The 23,636-nt window shown below is 32.7% G+C and overlaps 4 protein-coding genes across 6 annotated transcripts; all 4 read left to right on the forward strand.

Moving 5' to 3' along the window:
• Positions 1 to 7,839: 7,839 nt before the first annotated feature.
• LOC117931829 (transcription factor MYB3R-3-like) lies at positions 7,840 to 12,300 on the forward strand. 2 transcript variants are annotated; one of them, XR_004654103.1, is made up of 8 exons: positions 7,840 to 8,449; positions 9,037 to 9,091; positions 9,281 to 9,338; positions 9,553 to 9,647; positions 9,741 to 9,844; positions 10,076 to 10,204; positions 10,354 to 11,729; positions 12,021 to 12,300. XR_004654103.1 is itself a non-coding variant. In XM_034852899.1 (7 exons), the coding sequence occupies exons 1-7, from the start codon at positions 8,340 to 8,342 to the stop codon at positions 11,600 to 11,602; spliced, it is 1,800 nt and encodes a 599-aa protein (XP_034708790.1). In that variant the 5' UTR covers positions 7,840 to 8,339; the 3' UTR covers positions 11,603 to 12,300. The 2 variants fall into 2 exon arrangements, 1 of the variants encoding a protein (XP_034708790.1); XM_034852899.1 differs by having other exon boundaries at positions 10,354 to 12,300.
• A 534-nt stretch (positions 12,301 to 12,834) lies between these two features.
• On the forward strand, positions 12,835 to 15,872 carry LOC117932704. 2 transcript variants are annotated; one of them, XR_004654209.1, is made up of 5 exons: positions 12,835 to 13,107; positions 13,588 to 13,734; positions 15,301 to 15,472; positions 15,553 to 15,588; positions 15,692 to 15,872. XR_004654209.1 is itself a non-coding variant. In XM_034853994.1 (4 exons), exons 1-3 carry the CDS (start codon positions 12,862 to 12,864, stop codon positions 15,442 to 15,444), a joined length of 537 nt encoding a protein of 178 aa, XP_034709885.1. In that variant the 5' UTR covers positions 12,836 to 12,861; the 3' UTR covers positions 15,445 to 15,472; positions 15,553 to 15,845. The 2 variants fall into 2 exon arrangements, 1 of the variants encoding a protein (XP_034709885.1); XM_034853994.1 differs by having other exon boundaries at positions 12,836 to 13,107; positions 15,553 to 15,845.
• Positions 15,873 to 16,661: 789 nt separating this feature from the next.
• On the forward strand, positions 16,662 to 19,833 carry LOC117932705. The gene is made up of 3 exons (XM_034853995.1): positions 16,662 to 16,980; positions 17,880 to 18,026; positions 19,462 to 19,833. The coding sequence occupies exons 1-3, from the start codon at positions 16,741 to 16,743 to the stop codon at positions 19,603 to 19,605; spliced, it is 531 nt and encodes a 176-aa protein (XP_034709886.1). The 5' UTR covers positions 16,662 to 16,740; the 3' UTR covers positions 19,606 to 19,833.
• A 1,233-nt stretch (positions 19,834 to 21,066) lies between these two features.
• LOC117932380 (acyl-coenzyme A thioesterase 13-like) lies at positions 21,067 to 23,518 on the forward strand. Its single transcript, XM_034853618.1, has 3 exons — positions 21,067 to 21,357; positions 21,970 to 22,116; positions 23,216 to 23,518. Exons 1-3 carry the CDS (start codon positions 21,133 to 21,135, stop codon positions 23,357 to 23,359), a joined length of 516 nt encoding a protein of 171 aa, XP_034709509.1. The 5' UTR covers positions 21,067 to 21,132; the 3' UTR covers positions 23,360 to 23,518.
• Positions 23,519 to 23,636: the final 118 nt, after the last annotated feature.

Raw genomic sequence — 23,636 nt, forward strand, 5'->3', positions numbered from 1 at the left:
AGAACTCATTTAACTCTTTCTTACTAAGTTCTATCTTACTATCAATTCTCAAGCACTTGATATATTTTTCTATTTGCTTCTTGATTATAACTTTTCATTATTTGAAATTCCTAAAGATGTTATTCTTATATTTCAAGATATATACCCAGACTTTCGAAAGTAGATATCAACCAAGGTCAACATATATTTTCCACTACCATGTGATAAAATATGATAAAGGGCCTAAAAATATCTAAATTGATGTAACCCAAAGTACCTTTAAGTTTATGAATAATGATCCTAAATCTAACATGCACTATTTCCAAAACACAATGCTCACCAAAATTTAGTTTTACAATTTTCTATTCATTAAGCAAACCTTGTTGGCTAAAAATATTCATCCATCTCTTACCCATATGCTACGATCAAATAGTATCCAAAACTGATTTCTAAGGTTAAAATTGGAGTTGTACTTGTAACGATACCACCCCATAACATAACGACCATTAATTTTATATCCATTCATCAAGCACCCTTTGAGATTTTCATAACTACATCTCCAATTTTATATGTGCACAAATAAATCTGCTTTTTTTCTACTCTAGAACATGTCTTACATTAGTTAATGTCTTCACAATGTCATTATGTGTCTTAATTTGAATTGTGTTCATCCCAACAACTTTGCGAACTACATTGTTTCCCATAAGAACATTCCCACCATCTATACGCACCCAAAACCAAAGTATCCACTCATCACTTGAGTTACTAACAATATGTAAAAAGACATCTAAAGCATCCAAATTTTTCTCTACACAACTACTATGGCACTAGAAGTAGAAGCTTTCTCATTCTTCTCATTTACATTCAAGATAATTTGTCACATAGTGCCTTTTTTTATTGTGATTGAAAGACTATTGTTTCTGTTAGAATTTGATTTAGAACTTGTTGAAATGTCTTGTCTTTTTTTTTATTATTATTGTTCTTTCTATTGCAATTAAACCTTCATTTAAGTCTTCTTTCTCTATTGTAACACTCTTTTGTTCAATTCCTTTTAATGTGGGCCCACTTTAAAAAAAATTATGGAGAGAGTATCTCTAACATAAATTCCGCAAAGTACCTATCAAAATTTTATAGAGAACATACATCAAAATTGTGACACCTTAGTCTTCATCATTAATTCTAACATTAGTCTTCCTCGGATCCATAATTTTATTAAACTCACCAAGGAGATCTTTGTTAGATGTATATTTTTTTCATTTGGAGAATGAATAACTATTTCTTCAAACACAAGCATAAGAGACTTCGTCATATACAAACTTCTCACCTTCAACCATAACTCAATGGTTGTATCCTCTTTTACAACTTCATGAAGTACCTCCTTACCCAAATGCAATAAAATAATGTCATGTGCTTTCATACATACATACATGCATACATATCAAGTCGGCTTTTGAAGTCATATTTGAGATGAACTTTGGAGATAGAAAGAGACATTAGTTGGGGATATAGAAGTGCACATACATATCAAATAGGTGTTTAAATTCATATTTGAGATAAATTTTGCAGATACAAAGAGATGATTGGAATATGGAAGTGTTTTTACCATGGAAACATAAGTTGAGAGTAAAAAGAATTATGGATTTTCTTGATATTATACTATGAAATTCAATTCTTTTCATCCATATTATACAGATCATTTTTCTTTCCTATTTGCAACATTGCACAAGAATTCACTCTTTAGTATTCCCACTTTTGTGGTGCCATAGATGATGTTGGCTTCACTATGAGAAAAAATTTTAAGAGGGTGTCGTTGTTAGTTTTTTTAGGAAGGACTAACTCCTTGGTCAGCCAATTATGGTGTCCAATATTGATGTATATGAAGAAAGTAAAATGAGATGACATTTAAGGGGAGTGAGGTTATGGTCCTTATGTTAAATTTCTATGTATCAATTATTTAATTTATGGAGGTTGAACTCCTCTTCCCCACCCCTCTCCCAACTCTCCCTTCCCTTTTGCTTTTGGAAATTTTGAAGATAAGTTGAATCCTGGTTATCTTTTGGCTTGTCAGCTACTTGCATAATATGTTATTGTTTAAATTTTGGTTTATGGAAGTTGAGTCCTAGGTCTTTTTTAGCTTTGTGGTATATCTATAATATTGTCACTTGCATAACATGTCACTACTCTCAAATCAATCATTTTTAGGTGAACTTACTAGATAATGAGGGTTCATTACTTCATTCTTATTAAAAGAAATATTTTTGCTCATATTTATTAAGATTATATTTTCTTTCTCTTGAATTGCTATGTTGTAGAAAAGGATTGTACAACTAGCTATGAAGCCTTAATTGGTCATGGTCTACCCAAAGCTACTGACCATAAGGAAGATGAACCGCCAACAAAGAAGATAAAAATTGAAGGGCCACAAAAATAGAAGACCTCAACCTCAAAAGAAATTTGAAATGCCTTAAAAGTGTTTTTAGCAATTGTGGTTTAGACATTTTGCTAATTTATCATGTCAAACATTTTGTTTTATATTCTATGTGTTTTGACAATCTTGTTTCATTTCCTCAGTATACTAAGTTTTATTGGGTGACTTCGATTTATTCTGACAATGGTGTTTTAGAGATTTTGTTGCTTTATCATGTTAGACATTTTGTTTTGTAATCTATGTTTGTTTCAATAATTGTGTTTCAATTCTCTTCTATAAAAGGTTTTATAGTAATTGACTTTGCATAAATCTTCTTTACTCACAAATGAAAACTCTTAATTATCGAAATAATGGGTAGACTTTACCACTGGTTTGATAGCAACATTTGTTAGAACTATAATAGATTCTAAAATTACCATTGTGGTAACACCAATGGATACATGTTTGTTTCGATTATATTTTTCAAACTACTTTTCCAATAAGATCTCATTTACGTGCTCTTAATTTTATAGAACATTCCAAGTATTTAGAAATTTTGTGCATATTTCTTAATAAAGATAAAAATAATACAAAAATATATATATTTATATAACATATGAAAAAAAAATCCAACATTTCCAAATATAATCCATTTTCAAGAATTATGTTGAAAATAATTTCGCAAAAATATATTTCTAGTTTCATTTTTATATTAGTTTATTTTTAAATTTTGAAATGCCATTTCTCTTTGTCATCTAAGAAGATCCATACGTAGGGTTTGGTTTAGCTTAACCCAGCCTAAAATCTACTATCCTAGACACCTTTGATTCAATGTCTAGGAAAAGGAAAAATCACTTTTTCCAAGTTTGTCTTTAATTTTAAGGCCACTAGGTAAATTTAAATGGATATTTTGTACATGTTTTTTGTGTCTTTTGAGTTTCTTGTCTAATTTTAGACTCTAATGCTTATGAATATATGCTTCCTACTATTTTTGTTGTGGATCATATGATAAAATAGTAGAAGGAGAATGGGTTCATCATTGTTGTCTTTGAATGTTATGACTTTTTTTTTTTAAAAGACTTTTTTCCAAAATTATTTTTGTGGCAAAAATTTGGCTTTTTAATCGCAAAAACCATTTTGCCATGACAAAATTGTGGCACAATCATGGTAACAAGTCTTTTATTTATTTATTTTAGCCACATATAAAATACTTTGTCACAAAAGGAAAATATTTGGTGTAAGAGGTACCTTTCTATCATGAAATAAGTTTTGTGGTGTAAGAGTTGAGTCATCTCTCTCTCTCTCTCTCTCTCTCTCTCTCTCTCTCTCTATCTATCTCTCTTTCTCTCCATTTATCTAGGATTTTTGAAGATGAGCTGAGTCCCATGCACCTCCCAGGTATCTAGTATTTCTCTGAATGTGGGGGTTTTGAAGATGAGTTGAATCCTAAGTACTCATTATTGTTTGGCTTGTGGTCCAGCCATGTGCTCCAAGTATAATTTTATGGCTGCTTGTTCATCTACTCTGCTGTATCGATCACCTACATAATATCTCATTATCCACAACATTTTATGTGGGCTCACTGTGATATGATGAGTCTCCATTATTTCATTCATGTTAGAGGAAAATCATTCGCCCATATTTCATTAAGATCGACTTTTCCTTCTCCTGAGGACATTGCTCTCCATTGTATGCTGCAGACAAAAGTTGCAGAGGCAAAGCTGCTGCAGACAAGGTTTTAATTAATTACAAAATCCATATCACCTGATTGTTTGGTCCTCATATCCACAACTAATAGCATGAGTATATGGCTTATTTCAGGAAGGCTTCAAGAGAAAAATGACTATGAAACACCACCATTTTCCAGTAGGGTTGAAGCAACAAACATAGCAGATTAATCAAACAGTTTCTCTAGTCTCATTTGTTGGTTATGTTTGGTTCCGGAAAGTACAAAGGAAAGAAAAAAAATGCTCAGGAAAATGATTTTCTCATATTTGGTTGTCCTATAAAATATTTCAAATAAAATTAAATATAATTAAAATTAGTTAGAAACTTATGCATTTTAAAATTATTTAATTTTTATATTGATGAGTTAAAATAAATAAAAAATGAGTTTGAAATAGCAAATAAAAAAAATTTATCATCTTTTATTCTATATTTTATTTTCCTTCACTTTTTCTTTCCTTTTATTTTTCCTCTCTATTTTCTTTCCTTTGCATTTTCCCTCATATTTTCCGAGAACCAAACATAGCCTAAATTAACAGGGATTTTGCATCATCACCAAATCCAAGACCTGATTATATGAATGCACACCAATAAAAGATAGAGACAAACTTATGCATGAATGTTACTAAGCAAAGTACAAGAACACATCCTTATATGAAAATCATACAATTATATCATGATAATTGAACATTTGATAATTTTACAGCATAGTGAGTATCCTTTCTTGGGTCTGAACTTGAACTCCATTAATAGAAATATGAAAGGCTATAGAGCGTGGAAGATGGTGAGGCTTAATGAAGAGAAAACCTAGCTAGTTGCCTTTGCGTGAAGTCTTCATGCATGAGAATGAGAGATTTTCTATAGCAATGAGAAGATGTCGCTTCTAATTTAAAGCAACATTGTCTACATAAAAAATAAAAGGGTCATATATATATATATATATATATATATATATATATATATATATATATATATATATATATATATATATATATTTATTGTTCACAATTCCAATATGGAATCATGAATCCTTCCATTTTTTGTAGTGTGACATCAGACACACTAGCCACTTAAGAGTAGTGAGATTGACCGGTATAAAGTCAAGTGATAAAGAAGTAGTAATAATCTAACAAACCTATTCTCAAAGATATCATCAACTTCAACATTAATTTAAGAAGTCCATACAGAAAGTAACTATCATCATAGCTCATGTCAACCATGCTGGTATCTCAATCTTAGAAAAAAGTTCTAATAATGTGAAAAATATACGTTAAACTAATAATATAACAAATAAATATTTAATATTTTAACTAAAAGTTCGTTTGACAGTAATTTTAGAAAGCATTTTTAATTAAAAAGTGTGTGTAAAAAATAAAATAAAAACTAAGTATTTGGTAAAATTAAAAAAAAAAACTTAAAAAAATATGAAAAATCACTTGTTATGTTGGAAAATCTATTATAGTGTTTTTTTGGAGGAACACTCGATAAGTGATTCTCCTAAAAAACACTTCTAGAGAAAATATTTTTGTGAGAAGCTCCCCTTCATATGTCCTTCATAGGCTCAAAACCCTTTGGTCGTCCAAGGTAAATAGATAATCCGTTTGTGAGCAGTCCGTCTAGACCAAGACAAATTTTGTCTGGCGCAAGAAAAAAAAAAAAAGAGAAACTTCCTTCTTCCTCAATGCCAAATGAAATAGGCAAACCAAGCTGATTGAGGACTTCCAGGTGAACAAACCAAGTCAATTGGAAATTCTAGGCATTGAGCGGATGATTAACCACCACCAATGCCTAAGCGATAATCAAAACAACATTTACACTCAAAAATCAATATCCCTCAATCGTTACGCACAATCAGTGACATTAGCAAACGTAAATGCATAGTCAACGACATGATCCAAGATTCTTGCACGTTAGACAACAAATGGTGCAAATCAACAGCTCTTATTTGGTATGATTGCCTAATCCACACTGAGAAAATGACGTTAATTATCTTATTAAAATATAGTATCCACTACAACAATATTCATCAACGCAGTAAAAACATGAATGCACAATTAACGTTGCGATGATAGTGTCATACGTTCTATAAAAACCCTTCCAGAAGTATGAAAAAAGTACGTGCACATAGTCATTCAAAAAGTTGGATTCACTCTCACTAGATTCTGACTTAAGCTTCGGAGGAACATGTCTAAACCACCTATCTAGACATCCTTTTGTACAAGGGAGCAATCCATTTTACTCTGGTGAAGCTAAACGAGTCTGCATCTAGTTGACACAACTCCAACAATTTTCACTAAAGACACTTCGAATAGAAACATTGTCAAACACAATATAAATAGATCATCTTGATTTCAACTTTTGATGATATGACTACCACCATGACAATAGATGGAGTTTCAATCAAATCAAATTAGATGTTGATTTCTCTAATCAAATTCATCACTAGCATATATTTAATTTCAAAAATATTTAAATACGTGGAATACAAAGGCAAACCCGTTAATCCCACAAACAAAATTCTTCGATTATGTTTAATTTTTTTTATTTAAAACATAAAGCCAAGTTACTTCTAAAAAAAAGTATTTGAAGTTTGAAGCCTCTCTTTTTTTTTCAATATTATAGATTCATACGAATTCCATGAAAAAAAATAAGGGTTATTTTAATTATAAATAAATAAAACAATTGCATATTGTGAAAAATAACCTTGAAGTTCGTAAAAAATGTTTTAAAATATTTTGTTAAGTAAAATCATCATCTTATATCTAAATACTATATATATATATATATATATATATATATATATATATATATATATATATATATATATATAAAAGGTAAGAAAAACACTATGAAAATTTGGAAAAATGTTAAAAAGAAAAATTGTTAGAGATAAGGGAAAAATAGTTAAGACATCTTTTCAACAATTTAATTTTCTTTCCTTCAAACAAAATAAAACTTTTATAATTTTTCCTTTTATTTTATCATCTTATTTATTTTTCTCAAACTTTTCCCGCTTTATATTTGTACCCATCAAATATCCCTACCTTTTTAAATTTCTCATTTCTAAAACACTTCCAAATTATTTTTAATTATTTTTTAGAAATTTTTTAAATAAATATATTAATAAAATTAATGTTTTAAAGTCTATATATTGATTAAGTAGATGCAAATATCACATAGGTTTAGATTTTTTTTTTGATAAAAATTTCCTATTCATTTCTCTTTTATTCTATTTTTTATTTTTTTATTTTTTTATTACAAATTACAAATTACAATTTGCCGGGGATATTCTATCTAAACTCATCTTAAATTTTGAAATTATTTTGAGTACTTATCTAACAAGATTTTTCACTTCAAGAAAAATTTTAGAAAATCCAACTAACAATCAAATATATTTATTTAGTAAATATTTTTATTTGATGTTAATGGGGATATTAGAAAATGTTTTATTTTATTTCATTTCATTTCGCCACGTCTTAGGAGAATCATATGATTGGTATTTTCGTTTGATTTTATAAAGAAAAATAAAAATAAATAACGGTATTTCTCGAATAGGCAATTTACACGTGTAACGGGTAAAACTCGCCCGGATACCGCTAAAAGTGGGCGTTTTCCTTATAGCGAAGGGTGTGGGGAGGAAGTTTATAAGGAAACGAAAGTTTGAAACACCAAATATGTTGCCGTTTAGACTCTCACTTTCTATTGCTCTCCTCTCTTTCCCGCGAACACACTCTCTCTAGAATCTTTATATCTCTCTAGAGAATCTCCCTCATTGCAAAACCTGATCTGCATATCCATGGATGCTTCAAATCTTGCTCTCAAGACTCTCCTTTTTGTCTCCTCTTTGAAAACTAGATCCTTCGATATCCGACTTTCTTCTTTCCTTTTCTTTTGTTTCCTTTCTCAGCTTTTTCTTTTGGCCGTTACAGATTTTTGTAAATGCAGTGAAAGCGATCTTCGAATCTCCATCAATTGCGTTTAGGCTTGATTTTCGTTTGGTTGTTTTGTTTATGGTTGTTTTGTGTTTTTGACCGTTGAAGTTAATCTCCTAGAGTTTGAATTTCTGGATTGGGGTTTGTATGAAGATTAGGATTTAGGGTTTTTTTTTTTTTTTTGGTTTCGAGAGCTGTTTAACGTTAGCTTGAAGATTGAAAAGGGCCGTTTTGGTTGTTGTTTTTGGATTTTTATTTTTTATTTTTTTTTAATCGGCTGATTGGAGGGAGAAATTATGGTAGAGGCAGACGAGTGTAACGCCGATGAGAAGGCGGATGAGAAGCAGGCTTTAGGTTTTTCAAGCACTACCGTCTCTGATAGTGATCGCAGTTCTGCTGATCCCAAGTTAGTCTCTGTTCTAGGGTTTTTTTTTTTTTCTTTTGCTTCACTCTCTGTTTGGATGCTGGAAAAGTAGGAAAATAAAAGTGAATAAATTTAGAATTTCATGTTTTATGATCTTATTCTCTTTGGTTGCTCACTAAGCAGAGGCAAAGGAAGGAAGTGTTCTTGGTTGTGTTTCCAAGATTAAAAAAGTGAAAATGAAAATGAAAAGCACAACTATGCCAAAGAGTATCAAGCTTAGTTGAGTGAAGTTTACAAATTTTGATTACTTCTATTTTCCAACGATTTCTCGCCATCCAAGCAGAGTTTAATATTGAGTAAGAAATTTGATTGCTTCATAGCATATAGTTTAGTACTTCAAATTTTATGGTTTAGACTGTTATTGTTGTTTTATATTAGATGTATTTAAAGAAACTGGTTGCATCTGAACCTATTTATGGCAAGGTATATTCTAATACGAAAATTAGAAAAGCATGAGAGTAGATCATGAAGACCATTATTAATACAGTAAGAATTCCTTTGTTTATTTCATTAATGGTTCTGGAATGGCGTAAATTTTATGATATTGTTTGGTATTATTGCATATATAGGAGGGTGACTGGGCCTGCCAGGCGATCTACTAAGGGATTCTGGACAGAGCAAAAGGTTAGAAATTAAAGGTTCTTGTAGGCTTTATGGCTTTATGTTGTGTAGTTTTGGGGGTTGGGCTAGATATTTGAACTACTGTGGGAAGTGGTTGGCCTGAATGGTTCTTTGCATTTACTTGTTATTTGAACTACTGTGAAATGAAGATTAGATGAATGACTTCATATGCATTCTTTTCTCCATTAACAGGATCGAGTTTTAGCCTATGCCGTCAATAAGTTCAAGGGAAAAAACTGGAAAAAAATTGGTGCGTATAACATTATTGCTTTCCACTCATAAGGATTCCCCAGTAGCAGAATCTATCTGATGAACTGTGTGATTCGAAAATATACAGAGTAGCTGGGGATGTTAATTAATGTTTTCTGCAAAAATGATTTTGACAATATTTTTTTGGCTGGCCAATTTTGCTCTTTCTGTTTCTTTGAACTGTCAATTTGTGATGAACATGTCATCTTGTGCAGCTGAATGTGTCACTGGCACGACAGACGTTCAGTGCCTGCATCGCTGGCAGAAGGTCCTTGACCCTAACCTTGTTAAAGGGCCTTGGACAAAGGAGGTGGAAATTAAATTTATTGGTTGTCTTCTGAAAAGAGTATACTTTTTGTTTGAATATTTGATTATGAAATTTTTTTTTGCTTGGCATTCCCAGGAAGATGATCTTATCATTGAGCTGGTTGGGAAACAAGGTAACAAGAAGTGGGCTGAAGTAGCAAAATGCCTAACAGGCCGTATAGGCAAGCAATGCCGAGAAAGGTAGTAACAGCAATTTATGCAATCAATTCCAAAGTTTGTTTGATCATTCAGAGCTATTTCTCATATTTCTATTTCTGGTACTACTTTTTTTCTTTTTACCCACAAGCATTTTTTTAGCTATCAATAACATTTTCATCCATATTTTCGTCCTCTAAAAGGACTGGCTTCTTTTTTCATAAGCAAAAGAAAAAAAGAAAGAAACTGAAGCAATGGCTAACTTGATTTATTCAGGTGGCATAACCATCTAAACCCAGCTATTAACAAAGCTGCATGGACCAAAGAAGAGGAATTGGTTCTTATACAGGCACACCAGAAATATGGGAATAAGTGGGCTGAAATAGCAAAGATTCTACCAGGAAGGTAATCAGAGAAGAATGTTTCTACATTAAAATCAAATGATCAGATGTGATGTTTTGTTCCAATGTATAAAGCATAGATATGTTTTATTGGACAGAATGATTTATTGCTTTCTGATATGAGGAGTTTATTTTGTTTTTGGGAATTAACAGGACTGAAAACTCAATAAAAAATCACTGGAACTGCTCACTGAAGAAGAGACTCAACTTAAATGCATCTGCTTTTCATCTTCCTGGATTTCCCACCAACAATTTAGATAGTTTGAAAATGGAAAGAGAAACAGAAAATGGGACAACTCAGGTTGTGAAACAAAGTCTTGGAACAACATTCTCTCTTGACAAGCAAATGGAATCACAGAGTAGTGTGGATACTCATCTGGAATTGGCTGTTGGATATTCTAGTGGAAGAGAGAGTCATAGACCACCATTTAAGAAAGTGAACTGTAGATTTCCAAAAAAGGAGGCCATTGGTCCCATGAAGCCACCATTTCAGACCATATTTGATAAGAAAGAAGTTCCTGAATGTGATCTGGCGAGTGGACGATGCCAAGATAGTGCAGTTAATGATAAGCCTTCGCGAGACCCACATATCAAGGCTAACAAGCTCAATGAATCATGCAGTATTTCATTACGTGATCAATTGACTCTCTGGCATTCGGCTAAACCTGGTGAACATTCTCCTCCACTACCTCATTCTGGATGTATTCCACCCTCGTCAAATTCTCCATTGGACAAGATTGGTTGTAATGGAAAAACTAATGTTCTTCCCCACAAGATGGATCTTCCTGTCTCTGCTAAGAGATCACTTCAACCCCCAAAAAGGATGAGCAAATTACTTTCCACTGACAGCTCGGGTGCTATTGATTCAGGATCTAGAGGCCAGTCTAAAAAATTTTTTCCATCCACTCAGACACATGAAGTTAATGGAACAAATGAGCATACTGAAAAATGTTTAAATTTAGAGGATAAAAATCTTGGTGGTTTGTGCTATGAGCCACTCAATCTGGAGGGTCTGAACACTTTGTTGCAATCTGGTACATTTCCCAGATCAGATAGCTATATTCAGCAACCATCTAGTCCAGTTTCCTCTTATACGCCAGCTAGCAATGGGAAAGGAATTTCTGGTAGTTGTAGCAGCCCAGAATCCATATTGAGGAGTGCAGCCAGGAGTTTCAAAAATACTCCATCTATCATGAGGAAACGAAACCGAACTCCCATAGAAACTGATAATGCAAATAACAATGATGGCACTGGTACAGAAGAAAAGACTGATAGTAAGGTTCTTCCAAAGGTGAAGCAGCTTTTCCTCTCTCCCCCCAAGTCCCAGAAGCTTGACCCATCTTCTGTAGTGAAACTTGTAGAAAAACGTCTGGAATATGCATTTGATAAAGAGCAGGATTAAGGCCTTCAGCAATGGGTGGATTTTCTGATGGATGACTCAATTAGTTCTTCAATAGCCTGACTAGAAGGTTTGCTCTAGAACTCTTGCTACATGATTCCAAAGGGAAACTTCAACTCTCTGACCTTAGGTGAGTGATTTCTGCTTGTCTTTTATTTTGATTTATAACCTTTTCTGACCAAAGCCACAGAAATTTAATTCTCCGAGACCCGTAATAACTGAAACAGAGTTTGTTCCACTGGAAGCTTGATTGAGACCCTTGTTTGAGACCAAGGTTTTGAGCAATTTCATTGTTTATCTGATGTATTAATATTAGGAGGAGGCATGCATATTGGGTTTGTTTTTGTCTTTAGAATGCGGGATTCAGCTAGTTTAAATTGCCATTCTATTGATCTTTTCCTGTTTTCTTCTCTCTTTGCAGATTAAGTATCAGTTTCATTAACCTGTACAAGAGATATTGATTCAAGATACTGTGGATAAGTGGGACAAAAGGTATGCAGCCAACCCCAGAAACAGCAAGAATAAGGCTCAAAAATAAGGGCGATGAATAGAACCAGAATGTAAATTGATTCATACAAAATCATTGGGGGCTTGTGATGAGCTGAAAATGTTTGTTACCATGATTTTTTATTTTTTATTTTTCCTCTCTTATAATCAGTTTCTTACTGGAATTTCAGTACTTTCTCTTCTCCTTTCTCAAAGAAATCAGCTCCTGAGGTTGTGATGAGATATGGGCTTTGGCAATAGTAGGCCCATTTGGCCCATTTTGAAGGGACGCCTGATCTAGAGGCCCAGCTCTTTTTCAATTTATTTTTTGCAGGTTTATTAAAATAGATAAAAATTTCTTAATTTTTCTTATTGGGGATGTTTTAGATTTTTTTTTTTCTCCAGAATTAAAATTCAAAATCGATATTTGAACTATCAATTACGATTTTTAATTGAAAAACAGAATTTGTTAATAAAATTTCGATCTTTTCTTTTTGACAACAGAAATTAGATAAAGTTTAAATAATTTAAAATTAGAAAAATATTATTAAGTTTTCAATATCCAAAATCTTTATAAAAAAATATTTATATTTAAAAAAAAAAATTACAAATCCAAATGTGGTAGATGGTAATGTTAAAAGACAATCGTACCCCTGCTATATTCATTTACCCCATCTTCTCCCATGATGTTGGGGAGCGGCATTCACGTAATTTGCCAGTAATTAGATCGCGATAAAGACGGTGAACAAACAAAAGGAGCGCGTTAAGGTGGGAGAATGGGGAAGCCGACAGCAACAGACTACGCGCCACCATTGACGGCAGCCACAGTCTGGAGTGACGTTCCTGAACCAAATCGTTCAGGGACCATCGACTTCTTCGAAAGACAAACGTTGGCCTCCCCCGTCGCCGCCGATTGCCTCCGAAAGGACTTCTACTCTCGCCTCATCCTCAGCCTTCTGGAGGTCGACAGTGTCGAACGTGGCCGCATCACTTGCCTCGTCTCCGTCAAACCTGCTGTCATCGTAACAAAACCCTCATAACTTTCTCCTTTTTTCTTTAATTTATGTTAGCGTTACTTCGTTTTGTTGCTCTGGGAAGAGGATGAATTTTCAATTTTGTTTTTGACTCCGATTCGATCTCCATTTGGATCTCGAGACGGAAAAAAGGAATTTTCGATTCTAAATTTATTAAAAACAAATATATTTTCAAATTTATTTTCCTTTTTTTTTTCAATCTGTAAGGGTAGAAATTTAAAATAGATTATTCGGCTAAAAGTTTTCTCCCATTCTGTTGTCCCACGAAGACTCTTTTAAGTTCTAAATTTTCAATTTTTTTCATGGACTTGGGAAAACTGTAACCTCCATTCTGGCATATTTCAGCTATTTGAGTTGAGTTTTCAGTCATTGTAGGCCAAAATGTCGTAAAATCGTATTTTTCTTTTTCTTTTCTTCCAATTTCTTCAAGAACCTTAATGTTTTGTTCCTGCATTTTTGGGTTTGTAGAATTATTTCGGTGGACTCCATGGAGGGGCTGTGGCTTCCATTGCAGAGTTAGTATCAATCGCGTGTGCTAGAACAGTAGTTGCTGAGGATAAGGAACTGTTTCTAGGTGAATTGGGCATGTCTTATCTCTCAGCTGCACCAAAAAATGTGAGCCTTGTTTCTCATGTCCAAATTTTGAAGCATCTTTCTTGCCTTTCAAAGCAAAAAATTGCATTAATTTCTGTTCTTAAAAGCAATGGAAGGACTTTTGAAATGCTTACCAAACAATGCCTGTTAGTTCTTTTGCTCTGCATTATGGTTTATATGCTGGGATTCAATGAATTGATGAGCATCCATTTGAAGTGTTTGAAAACTTAGGCTGCATTTGGTTGTTTTTCCAATTATGTGGAATTTGAAAATCTTGCATTAAGGATGGAATTGGGTTGTGGATTTTGTGTTGATCAGATTTAAATTCACTTTTATTTGAAACAAGCAAAGAAACAATGGGTCTGGGATGGGATCCTCAAATTCCAGTACTGACTAGTTCAGAATACGGCCTTGATGAATCTTTTGCCTCTGTTTACTATGTAATCCTTGGTCTGCAAAATTTTAGGAAAAGTGCGTCATTTAGTGTGGGCATCATTTTGTGGGTGGTAACCTAGCTTCATTTTCAGTTGGATGCCTTATAGGTAGAAAAACCTCTGCCACAAAAAATGGTAAATGCATTGTCAGTCACAAAGAGTGATTCATACTGATGCGCCATGAAGCTTGAAGCATGTTGGATGAAGAGTTCATCCACTATAGTAGCAGTACAATAGCAGAAGCATGCTTTGCTTGCTGATTGTACCCTGGAAAATAACACTTATTTCCTCAGAAAAGAGGCAGCCCTTTGTGAAATTGAAAACTCAAGACTATATTTGTTCAGCTATGGACAGAGGCTGCAATAAGCTTTGGTTGCTGCCCCTTTGATATTTTTTGCCTCTGCTTACTATATAACCCTAGGTTTGTTAAATTTTAGTTCAGGGTTGCCTTTTTATCTGGCTATCAGTTTTGTGGCCTGTAAACTAACCTCATTTTCAGTTTGATACCTTATAAATAAACTCCTTCCAGAAAAAGTGGTAAACGAGTGGTTCCGCTCACTAAGAGTGCTTCACACTTATGTACTATGAAGCTTCAATAAACTATTTTTATACGTCACTTTAAATTCATTTCACTTATCGTAAAATTTTTATACAAAGATTATTTAATTTGAAAGTGCATAAATTTTACCTAATTTTAGTTATATCTGATTTTTCTTTCATATTTTCTGTAGTAAAACCAATCATAAGAAAATTATTCTCCTTAACATTTTTTTTTCCTTAGTACTTTCTAGGAACTAAACATAATATATATGATGTTTGACGAAGAGTTCAACCACGACCATGGTAGTACTACAGCGGAACATTGCATGTGTTGCTAGTTGATTCTAACCAGGAAAGACACAGCCCTTTGTGAAATTGGAATGTCAGCCATACATGTTTAGGTTATAGGTAGAAGCTGCAGTAAGCTCTGGTCACAACCACCACATAACTTATCAGATCTTTGGTTTCTGGTGTCTGGTTTCTCAAATGGCCTTTTCTGCATGCTTGGCATATATAGTTCATTGCATTTGCAAAACCCCTTTTCTCTCTTCAATTTTCTTTTTCGCTTTTTTCAAAATTTATCATTGAGATGAGCTTGTTTCCACACATATAGGCGGAATTGACAGTCAATGCATCTGTAGTGAGGAGTGGAAGAAATGTGACAGTAATTGCAGTTGAGTTCAAAATGAGGGAAACCAGCCAGTTGGTTTACACTGCTCGTGCCACCTTCTATAACATGCCTATGGCAAAATTATGAGATTTCCCCTTAGTTGTAAACAGGAATGGTAATGCCCTTGTTCTTTTATTGGTCTTTTCTTCATTTAAATTGCTACTCTACTTACACTTCTCTTTCTCCTTTTTGCAGATTAATAACCACACGAGATAAAGCTCAGATTAATAAGTAGAATTTACTCGAACTTGTAGATGATTTTTTTATTTTTTTTCCTATCTACCAAACAGAATGACTAAATGGATCCACTTTCATTTTTTTTTTTTTTTTTCAGAGCTTTCAACAGCATCCATGTTTGTATTTCAACATATTTTTGGGCATTGGGCCCATTTGCAGACTGGGGCTTGAGTTCCTATCAAGAGGTCATGTGATCCCATATCATATATATATAATATATGTTGGGCCGGGCCTGTCATTTTGTTGTTAAACTTTAACCCTGTTCGGCCCAACTCGTCGAAATCCTAGATTATGAATTCGAAGGAAAGAAAAATAAATTAAGGAAAATGACTTCTTATATTGATTTTTATTATGAAAAATATGAAAATAAAAGGATAAAACTAAATTTAGTTAGAAATTTATCTTTTAACCCTACAAGGGAAGATGAAATAAGATAGATAAACTTGAAGTAATATATAAAAATAATTTATTAATTTTAAATATATTTTTATTTTTTTAATATTTTTCTTGAAATTTTTATTATATAAAGTATTAAGATGTAATATATTTTTAAAATAAAAAATTAAATAAAATTAAAACTTTATCTCCACATGAATATTCATCATTCATTTTTTAAACTCATATTTGTCTCTCAAATATTATTTTTATTTTTATAATTATTTTAAATTTTAATAATTTATAAATTATATATTTATAACATCTCAACAATAACTTTTTCTATTAATTAATTGTCACATATATCATTTTTTTAATAAAAAATAATTAATTAAAAATTTTATCTCCATACCAGCAAGTTATATCGATGTTGTAGTAATAAATTAATATTGAATATATATTTTTAAAATTCAAATTTTTTTTTTCTCCCTCTACACATTATATTATTATCAAACCCCATATGTTAGTGTATAAAAATTTTTAAAGTTTATATCTAAATTTTGTTTTGAGTATTAATTTTTATCCAACCCAAAATTTTCATTTCCTATATATTTATATATTTTCCATATTTTTATAATATCTAATTACAAATATTTTAAGAATTTTCAAAAAATTTCATTTCTACCATCACTTTTTTTTTTGTTTTGGGGCCAGTTCTGATGAGAAAACTCAGAAAAGGAAGGGATTGCAGGGTACGACTGGAAATTCAAAATGGAGAAGGGTTCAGGCAGAAGAGGAGCAGATGGAGAAGTAACAATCTCCAGGCAAATTCCAGAGGCTCATCTTTCGAGGACATTAGGCTTCTTTCAAAATATAGGAGTCACTGCAGACCTCCCTCCCAATTGCCAGGAAAAGGATTTCTATTCTCATCTCATTCGGGGCATTCTCCAAGTCCAACGGGTGGAGCGTGGCCACCTCACTTGCCTCTTCTGCGTCGTGCCTGCTGTTGCGGTAACAAGACCCACTCTTAATTTTCTCTCTTTCTTTTCCTAATTCTTCATAATCCATGTTTGGTTGGTGAGAAAATATGGGGTAAAGAAATGAATTAGTGATCAGTGATGGTTTCGGTGGTGATAGAAGTGGAGGAAAGGGGAATAGGCTTTGGGACTCTGGATGTTGGATTTCTGATTGGAAAAGCCTCAATTCGCCTCAATTCTAAGATGCTTAATACAAGTGTATTTTTGCCTATTTTATTATTTATTTATTTTTGTTTGGCTGCACCACATAAACGTGAATTTAAAATTTTCTCTTTTCTTTCAGAATTTCATTATTTGGGACTTGAGAAGAAAATTAATGATGTCTCCTTGAATATGATTGAGATTTTGAATTTTCGATTTCTCATACTAAACCCTTGATTCAGCCTTTGCATAACAATCTTTGCTCAGTTGGTTTTTTTTCCTATCTAAATAATTTTTTTGTAAAATTAAGACCGGATTCAGCATAAAACTTTGAGATTTTATGCTCCTATTCTTGTTTCTCAGCGGCCAAACAGGGATAAAAGTTTAAAGTTTTAGGCTTCTCACTATTTTGCTCTTGATGAAACTCAGATTTTATGGGGCTGTTGAGAACATTTTTTTAAAAAGTTCTTAAAAACGGTATTCCATTTGCTCTAAAAAATAACCTATTTTCATAAAAAAAATTCTCAAAAAAAAAACTGTTTTCTGTCAAAAGTTTATCGATTTTGTTTTTAAGAAAAAACAGGTTTCAAAAATAGTTTCCAAACATAGCCTATAATACTTACTGCCTTTTGGGTTAGTTGAGATTGATCCTCCATTCTTTTTCAGCTCAGAACAACATAAAAACATAATGGTTGGATTTAATGTGATGTTCTTGCTTTTATGAGTTTGTAGAATTATTATGGAGGGCTACATGGAGGGGCCGTTGCTATCATTGTGGAGTTGGTGTCGATTGCTTGTGCTAGAACTGTGGTAGCTGAGGACAAGGAACTCTTTCTCGGTGAATTGAGCATGTCATATCTCTCTGCTGCACCAGCTAAAGTGAGTCTTCTGGTTTTGACTCCATTCTGTTGGCATTTTTGGATTACTTTTCCTACTTTTAGATGCAAAAACAGCATTCATTGGAGATGTTAGAGAGCACAATGTCATGGACTTAGGCTTTTCCTAAGCTCACATGCGCTCTTTAGACAATTCAAGACATTTGACTTTGCTATGCCAGTCTTTCTCACCCACTTAGTTAGCTAGGCTAAGTATGCGGGAAGCAAAGGTGCACAACAAAGACAACAGTTTAAGAAAGGAAGCTTGTGTTGCACGAGGAATGCTCACAATGCTTGGAAGCTCTCACTTGCTTGGTGCCTTGCCCAAATGAGGCCTCCTCCTATTTAGCTGTGGAACTCTCTAGAACCCACAAAGGCTCCCCACTAACCTAGAACTCTCTAAAAAACTATACAAATGCTATATACAAGTATTTACATAATGACTCAGAAACTCTTTAGAACACTCCACTTCTTTTCATGTCTTCCATTCCTTATGTAGAGATGTGTGGGTGTCTCTAGCCTTCTCTAGAATCTTCCACACTCTTCCGTCAATGGCTAAGTGTAGATTGCTCCGGAAGGTTTCAAAAGCTTCCTACTCGCCTATATAAGCTTAAAGGGGGGTCATTTGAGCAAGTTGTGACAACAAGCTGCATTTCAAGTGTCTGAAATGGATTGATTTGGAGTTCTAATTCTAAGAAATATTGATCATCTTGCATTTATAGTGGAAATGTGTTACTGGATCTTGGATTTATTGAATTTAAAGTTCAACTCCTCAACCAGTTGTGTGCTACTAAAAAAAAGCCTTAATGAACCACTTGACTCTACTTGGTATGTAACCCTTGGTTCCTTAAATTCTATTTTTTAATGCTGCCTTTTAATCTTGCCATTGGTTTGTGAGTGGTAAATAGCCTCATATTCAGCTCTATAAAAAAAATAGCCTCATATTCAGTTTAAATAAATATCAAACATTGAAAAACAATATATTTTTCATTTTATTGGTTAGTTTCTTTTAAGCATGACATGACATATCACATTAGATATGTAGTACTTAAGGATATCATGTTTATTGGATATAATATCTAAGGATATCATATCATATCCAGCCAACCAAACATAGCCTATAAGTAGAGAACCCACTTCAGGAAAAAGTGTCCATTGTTAAGACACAGGCATTCAAACACCTGATGAAGCTTGAAACATGTTTTGTAATACGACATCCTTTGATAGTTGATCAGAACCATCAAAACAACACTTATTTCCAACAAACTCCAGTTGTCCCTGCTATGGAATTTGTAATGTTTTTTGGTTTTCTGGTGTCTGGTTTCTCAGATGACTTACATTTCATCCTTGATATATAATATATTATCATTACCTTGCATCAAAGCACCATTTTTGTTGTCAAAATTATTCTCTGAGATGGTCCTGTTTCCAACAAACAGGCAGAAGTGGTCGCCGATGCATCTGTAGTGAGGAGTGGAAGAAATGTAACGGTAATTGCAGTTGAGTTCAAAATGAAGAAAACCAGCAAGCTGATTTACACCGGCCGTGCAACCTTCTTCAACATGCCTATTGCAAAATTATGAAGATCCCTTTGGTTTTACTCCTTGGAATATTGGTATCTTGTTGAGTAACTTGCCCTAGAAAATACCTTTTGCAATTTCATATAAAGTTTTCATCATCCTATTATATACATTTAAAAATAAATAAAACCCCTTCTTTAGTAACACAAGAAATGTAACTTTTTACTAAAGGTTGTCTTCAAGAAACCTGGAAATTGATTTGAATGGAAGGAGCTCTTTCCTTTCTTGCCAGGTTCTATTGTTTGATTTGTTTCAGCATATTAGAAGAAGCAGGATATACTGAAGGAGACGACAGCCTTTATTTTAAGACATTATTTATATCACAAGAGCCCCCTTTCTGGCATGTTATTAAGGTAGAACAAGGATTGCTGTAGCAGAAAGGAAACCTGGACATATTTCATATCAACCTTTCCCTATTCCTTGTAATGGAAATAAACCCATTCTCTGATCCAAATCATCCAAGTGGCCAACCAGGAGCTTCATCTTGATTAAAGATTTCTGCAGATTTTGAAGTAACTTTGTGCTATGAAGATGGTTGTGAGGGATGAAATGAAATTTAAGTGGAAAAGAATTTAATTAATGAAATTTGAAATGAAAAGAATTTGATTTCAATTTCATCTCCTTGTTTGAGAAAGAATTGAAATAAAAATAATTTTAGAAAAAAGTTTTTTCATTGTTTTGACTATGTTTCAATTGTAAGTATAAATACTTAAAATACTAATCATTCATACCTAAAATTAAATTAAAAATAAATTTAACTATTAAAATAAATAAATCCACTATGATAAAATTAGGTGAGAATATAATTTGCTTTAAAAATTAAATGAAGAGAAATTATTAATTATTTGCAATCTCCAAAGAACTAAATAGAAAAATTATAATTAAAAAATAAGAAATTATTAATTAGCTTAACAAGATATAAATTTTAAGTCTACGTTCATTGAAGTTATGTTATTTGGTATTATTAAGTTATTTTAACTTGAGAAAAAAAGTGATATATTTTAAATTTTTCTATTCGATCAAAAAAACAAACACAACTAAATATACATTTAAATGTATATTCTATTTTTTATTTTTAAGATTAAAAAGTTGTATATAAAGTCTTTGGAAATCATCTAGTAAAATTTTTTGTATCTTAAATTTTTTTAAATGTGTAAGCATTTTTGTATCTTTTATAAATGTTAATATTATTTTTTATTTCGAAAATAAAAAATAAAAAATTATTCAAACAAAATAGAAAAGTATAGCCAAATCCACACTAAAAAATCTAAAAACAACATATATTAATAATGTTAACAAAATTCAAATATTTTCAAATACTATCCTTCCTTCTCTCTTTTTACAAGAATTGTTTTTTTTTTTTTTTTTTGTAAAGATTTAAAAACTAAAAAAATTCTTCCCACTTTTCTACTCTTGAAATACAAAACTGTCAAAACCTAAATATTTCAATTTTTTCTTTTATTTCTGAACTCGGTTGTGGAGTTACTTGCCAGACAAAGCGCCATTGGAGCGGGGTGTGTAGATTGAGAAATGGAGAAGGGTGCAGGAAGGGGCCCAGAAGAGGGTACAGAGATTCCAGACTCTCTGTATTCAAGAACCCTGCTCCTCTTTCACCAGGGAGGCATCTCTGCAAACATCCCCACCATTTCCCAAGGCAAGGATTTTTACTCTATTCTCTTTCGGAGCATTCTCAAAGTCCAACATCTGGACCCTGGCCGCATCATTTGCCTCTTCTCCGTCATACCTGCTGTTGCGGTAATCAAACCCTCTCTTAATTTTCTATTCTTTCTTATTTCTCCTTCTCCTTGTTGATAGCTCCCTGTTTGGTTGCTGAGAAAACATGGGCTAAGGAAATTCCTAATGAGCTTGTGACCAATGATGGGATTCTTGTTGAGTGAAAGTAGGGAATGGGGATGGGTTTTTGGAGGGGTGGAATGTTCCATTTCTCATAGAAAAACCTCAATTCTAGGATGCTTAATACAAATTGTCCTGGTTTATTGGATAACCTAAGATGGGGTGGAATTTGAAGTTTTAGAATTTCAATATTTGGGACTTCAGAAGAGTATTAGTAGGGAAAGAATATGACAGATTTTGAATTTTAGATTTCTCATTCAAAAGCCTCGATTCAACTTTTGCCTGCCTGGGAGAACAGCCCAGGCCACTTCTGAATTAAAACCAGATACAACGTGAGAGTTTTATCTTCCTTTCTTGGTTTTCTCAGCAACCAAACAGGGTAATGGAAGCCCAAAGCTTAAGCACTTAATGAAAATGGGACTTTGAAATACTGCCTCTTGGATTAGCAGAGCTTGATCTATCAATCTTAGTACACAAAATTAACATAAAAAACATAATGTTTGGAGATTGTAGAATTATTATGGAGGGTTACATGGAGGGGCCATCGCTGCCATAGTGGAGTTGGTGTCGATTGCATGTGCTAGAACAGTGGTAGATGAGGACAAGGAACTCTCTCTGGGAGAACTGAGCATGTCTTATCTCTCTTCTGCACCAACAAATGTGAGTCTTCCTCTGGTTTTAACACCAGTTTTCTACTTTTCTTTCTTTTAGCAGTCAAAAATTACTTTCACTAGAGATGCTTCAGAACCTAACTCTATTTCTCTGCATCAAATGGGTTAAAGAGGGTGAAAATGTCCAAGAAAAATAAAAAATAAAAAAAATATTTTTATTTACTATTTCAAATTCATTTCACTTTTATGTAAAATAGTATATAAATTTTAAAGAGAAAATTATTCTTCTTTTATTGGTTTTTTTTTTTTTCTTTTCTTAGTCTTTTCATGCACAAAGTTTTATTTTTTTGGTCCAGCATACAAATATATTATGAAGTTTGCATGGTTTGATGGTTGATTATAACACTAAAAACAATATTAGGTCTGGTAAGTGTTTTTAAAAAATAGAAAAACACATTATATAACTATAAAATAAAAAATAATTTTATGTTCTTAAAAATAAAAAATAAAGTATTTTCAGATAACATTTTTGAGTTGATTTAAATTATTTTCACTTATTTTAGAAAAATTGTTTTAAAAATACTTATACAAATACGATAAATAATTAAAAATATAATAATATAGATAAAATTTATCTTTAAAATATATTTAAAAATATAGAAAATGGGTTTAAAATATTTTAAGTTCCTGAACAGATATTTGTTTTATAAAACATCATAAAATAATTTTTTTGAAAATTGTTGTGAATTTATTTTTTAGAACGGTTTTCTGAAAGCTCTTTCTAAAATCCATGCAGTAGAGAAATGACTAATGAGTGGAACCTTCCTCTACAATACAGTAGGTGATGGTTAAAGTGAGGTGGCTGGTTCCTCCTACCCCTCTCCCACGATGAACTCACTCATGGGTGGCCATTAATGAGAGGTTAAACAAATAGAAACAGTAAGAATGGAAATAAAACCCGACTTTTTCTTCGTACCCTCATCAGCTCTAGTACGAGGGTTTTGTAGTAACTTGATCCGCCAATTTGGGTGTCCTTACATATTGCATGCTTGATATCCTCGTACGTTTTGCATTCTAAGCACTAAATTGGTTCTCACAGATTTTGTTTCTTCTTGGCAATTTTCTTTGTGATGGGCGTGCTTATACAGGCGGAAGTGACGGTCGATGCATCTGTAGTGAGAAGTGGAAGAAACGTGACGGTAATTGCAGTTGAGTTCAAAATGAAGAAGACCGGCAAGTTGGCTTACACCGGTCGTGCAACCTTCTATAGCATGCCTATTGCGAAACTATAAAGCTTGCCCCTTATTCAACTTATCAAAATATGGGTATCATCTTGGTAAACAACTCTGCCCTAGAAAATGCCCATTGCAAGTTTTCATTATTTTTATTGTATAAAACATCAGGACAGGGTGGAAATGAAAATGCGTTCAAAATATTTGCCTTTTAAGAAACCAACTGTTAGTAATACCGTACTAAACAAGATCATTCCTTTTTGTATCAAGATGAAGGACAAGTTTGGATTGTAGATACAAATGATGAGAGTAGGCTTAGATGACAGTAAAATGGGAG

Source organism: Vitis riparia, chromosome 15 (genome assembly GCF_004353265.1).
Source record: "Vitis riparia cultivar Riparia Gloire de Montpellier isolate 1030 chromosome 15, EGFV_Vit.rip_1.0, whole genome shotgun sequence".
NCBI classification, from domain to species: Eukaryota; Viridiplantae; Streptophyta; class Magnoliopsida; order Vitales; family Vitaceae; genus Vitis; species Vitis riparia.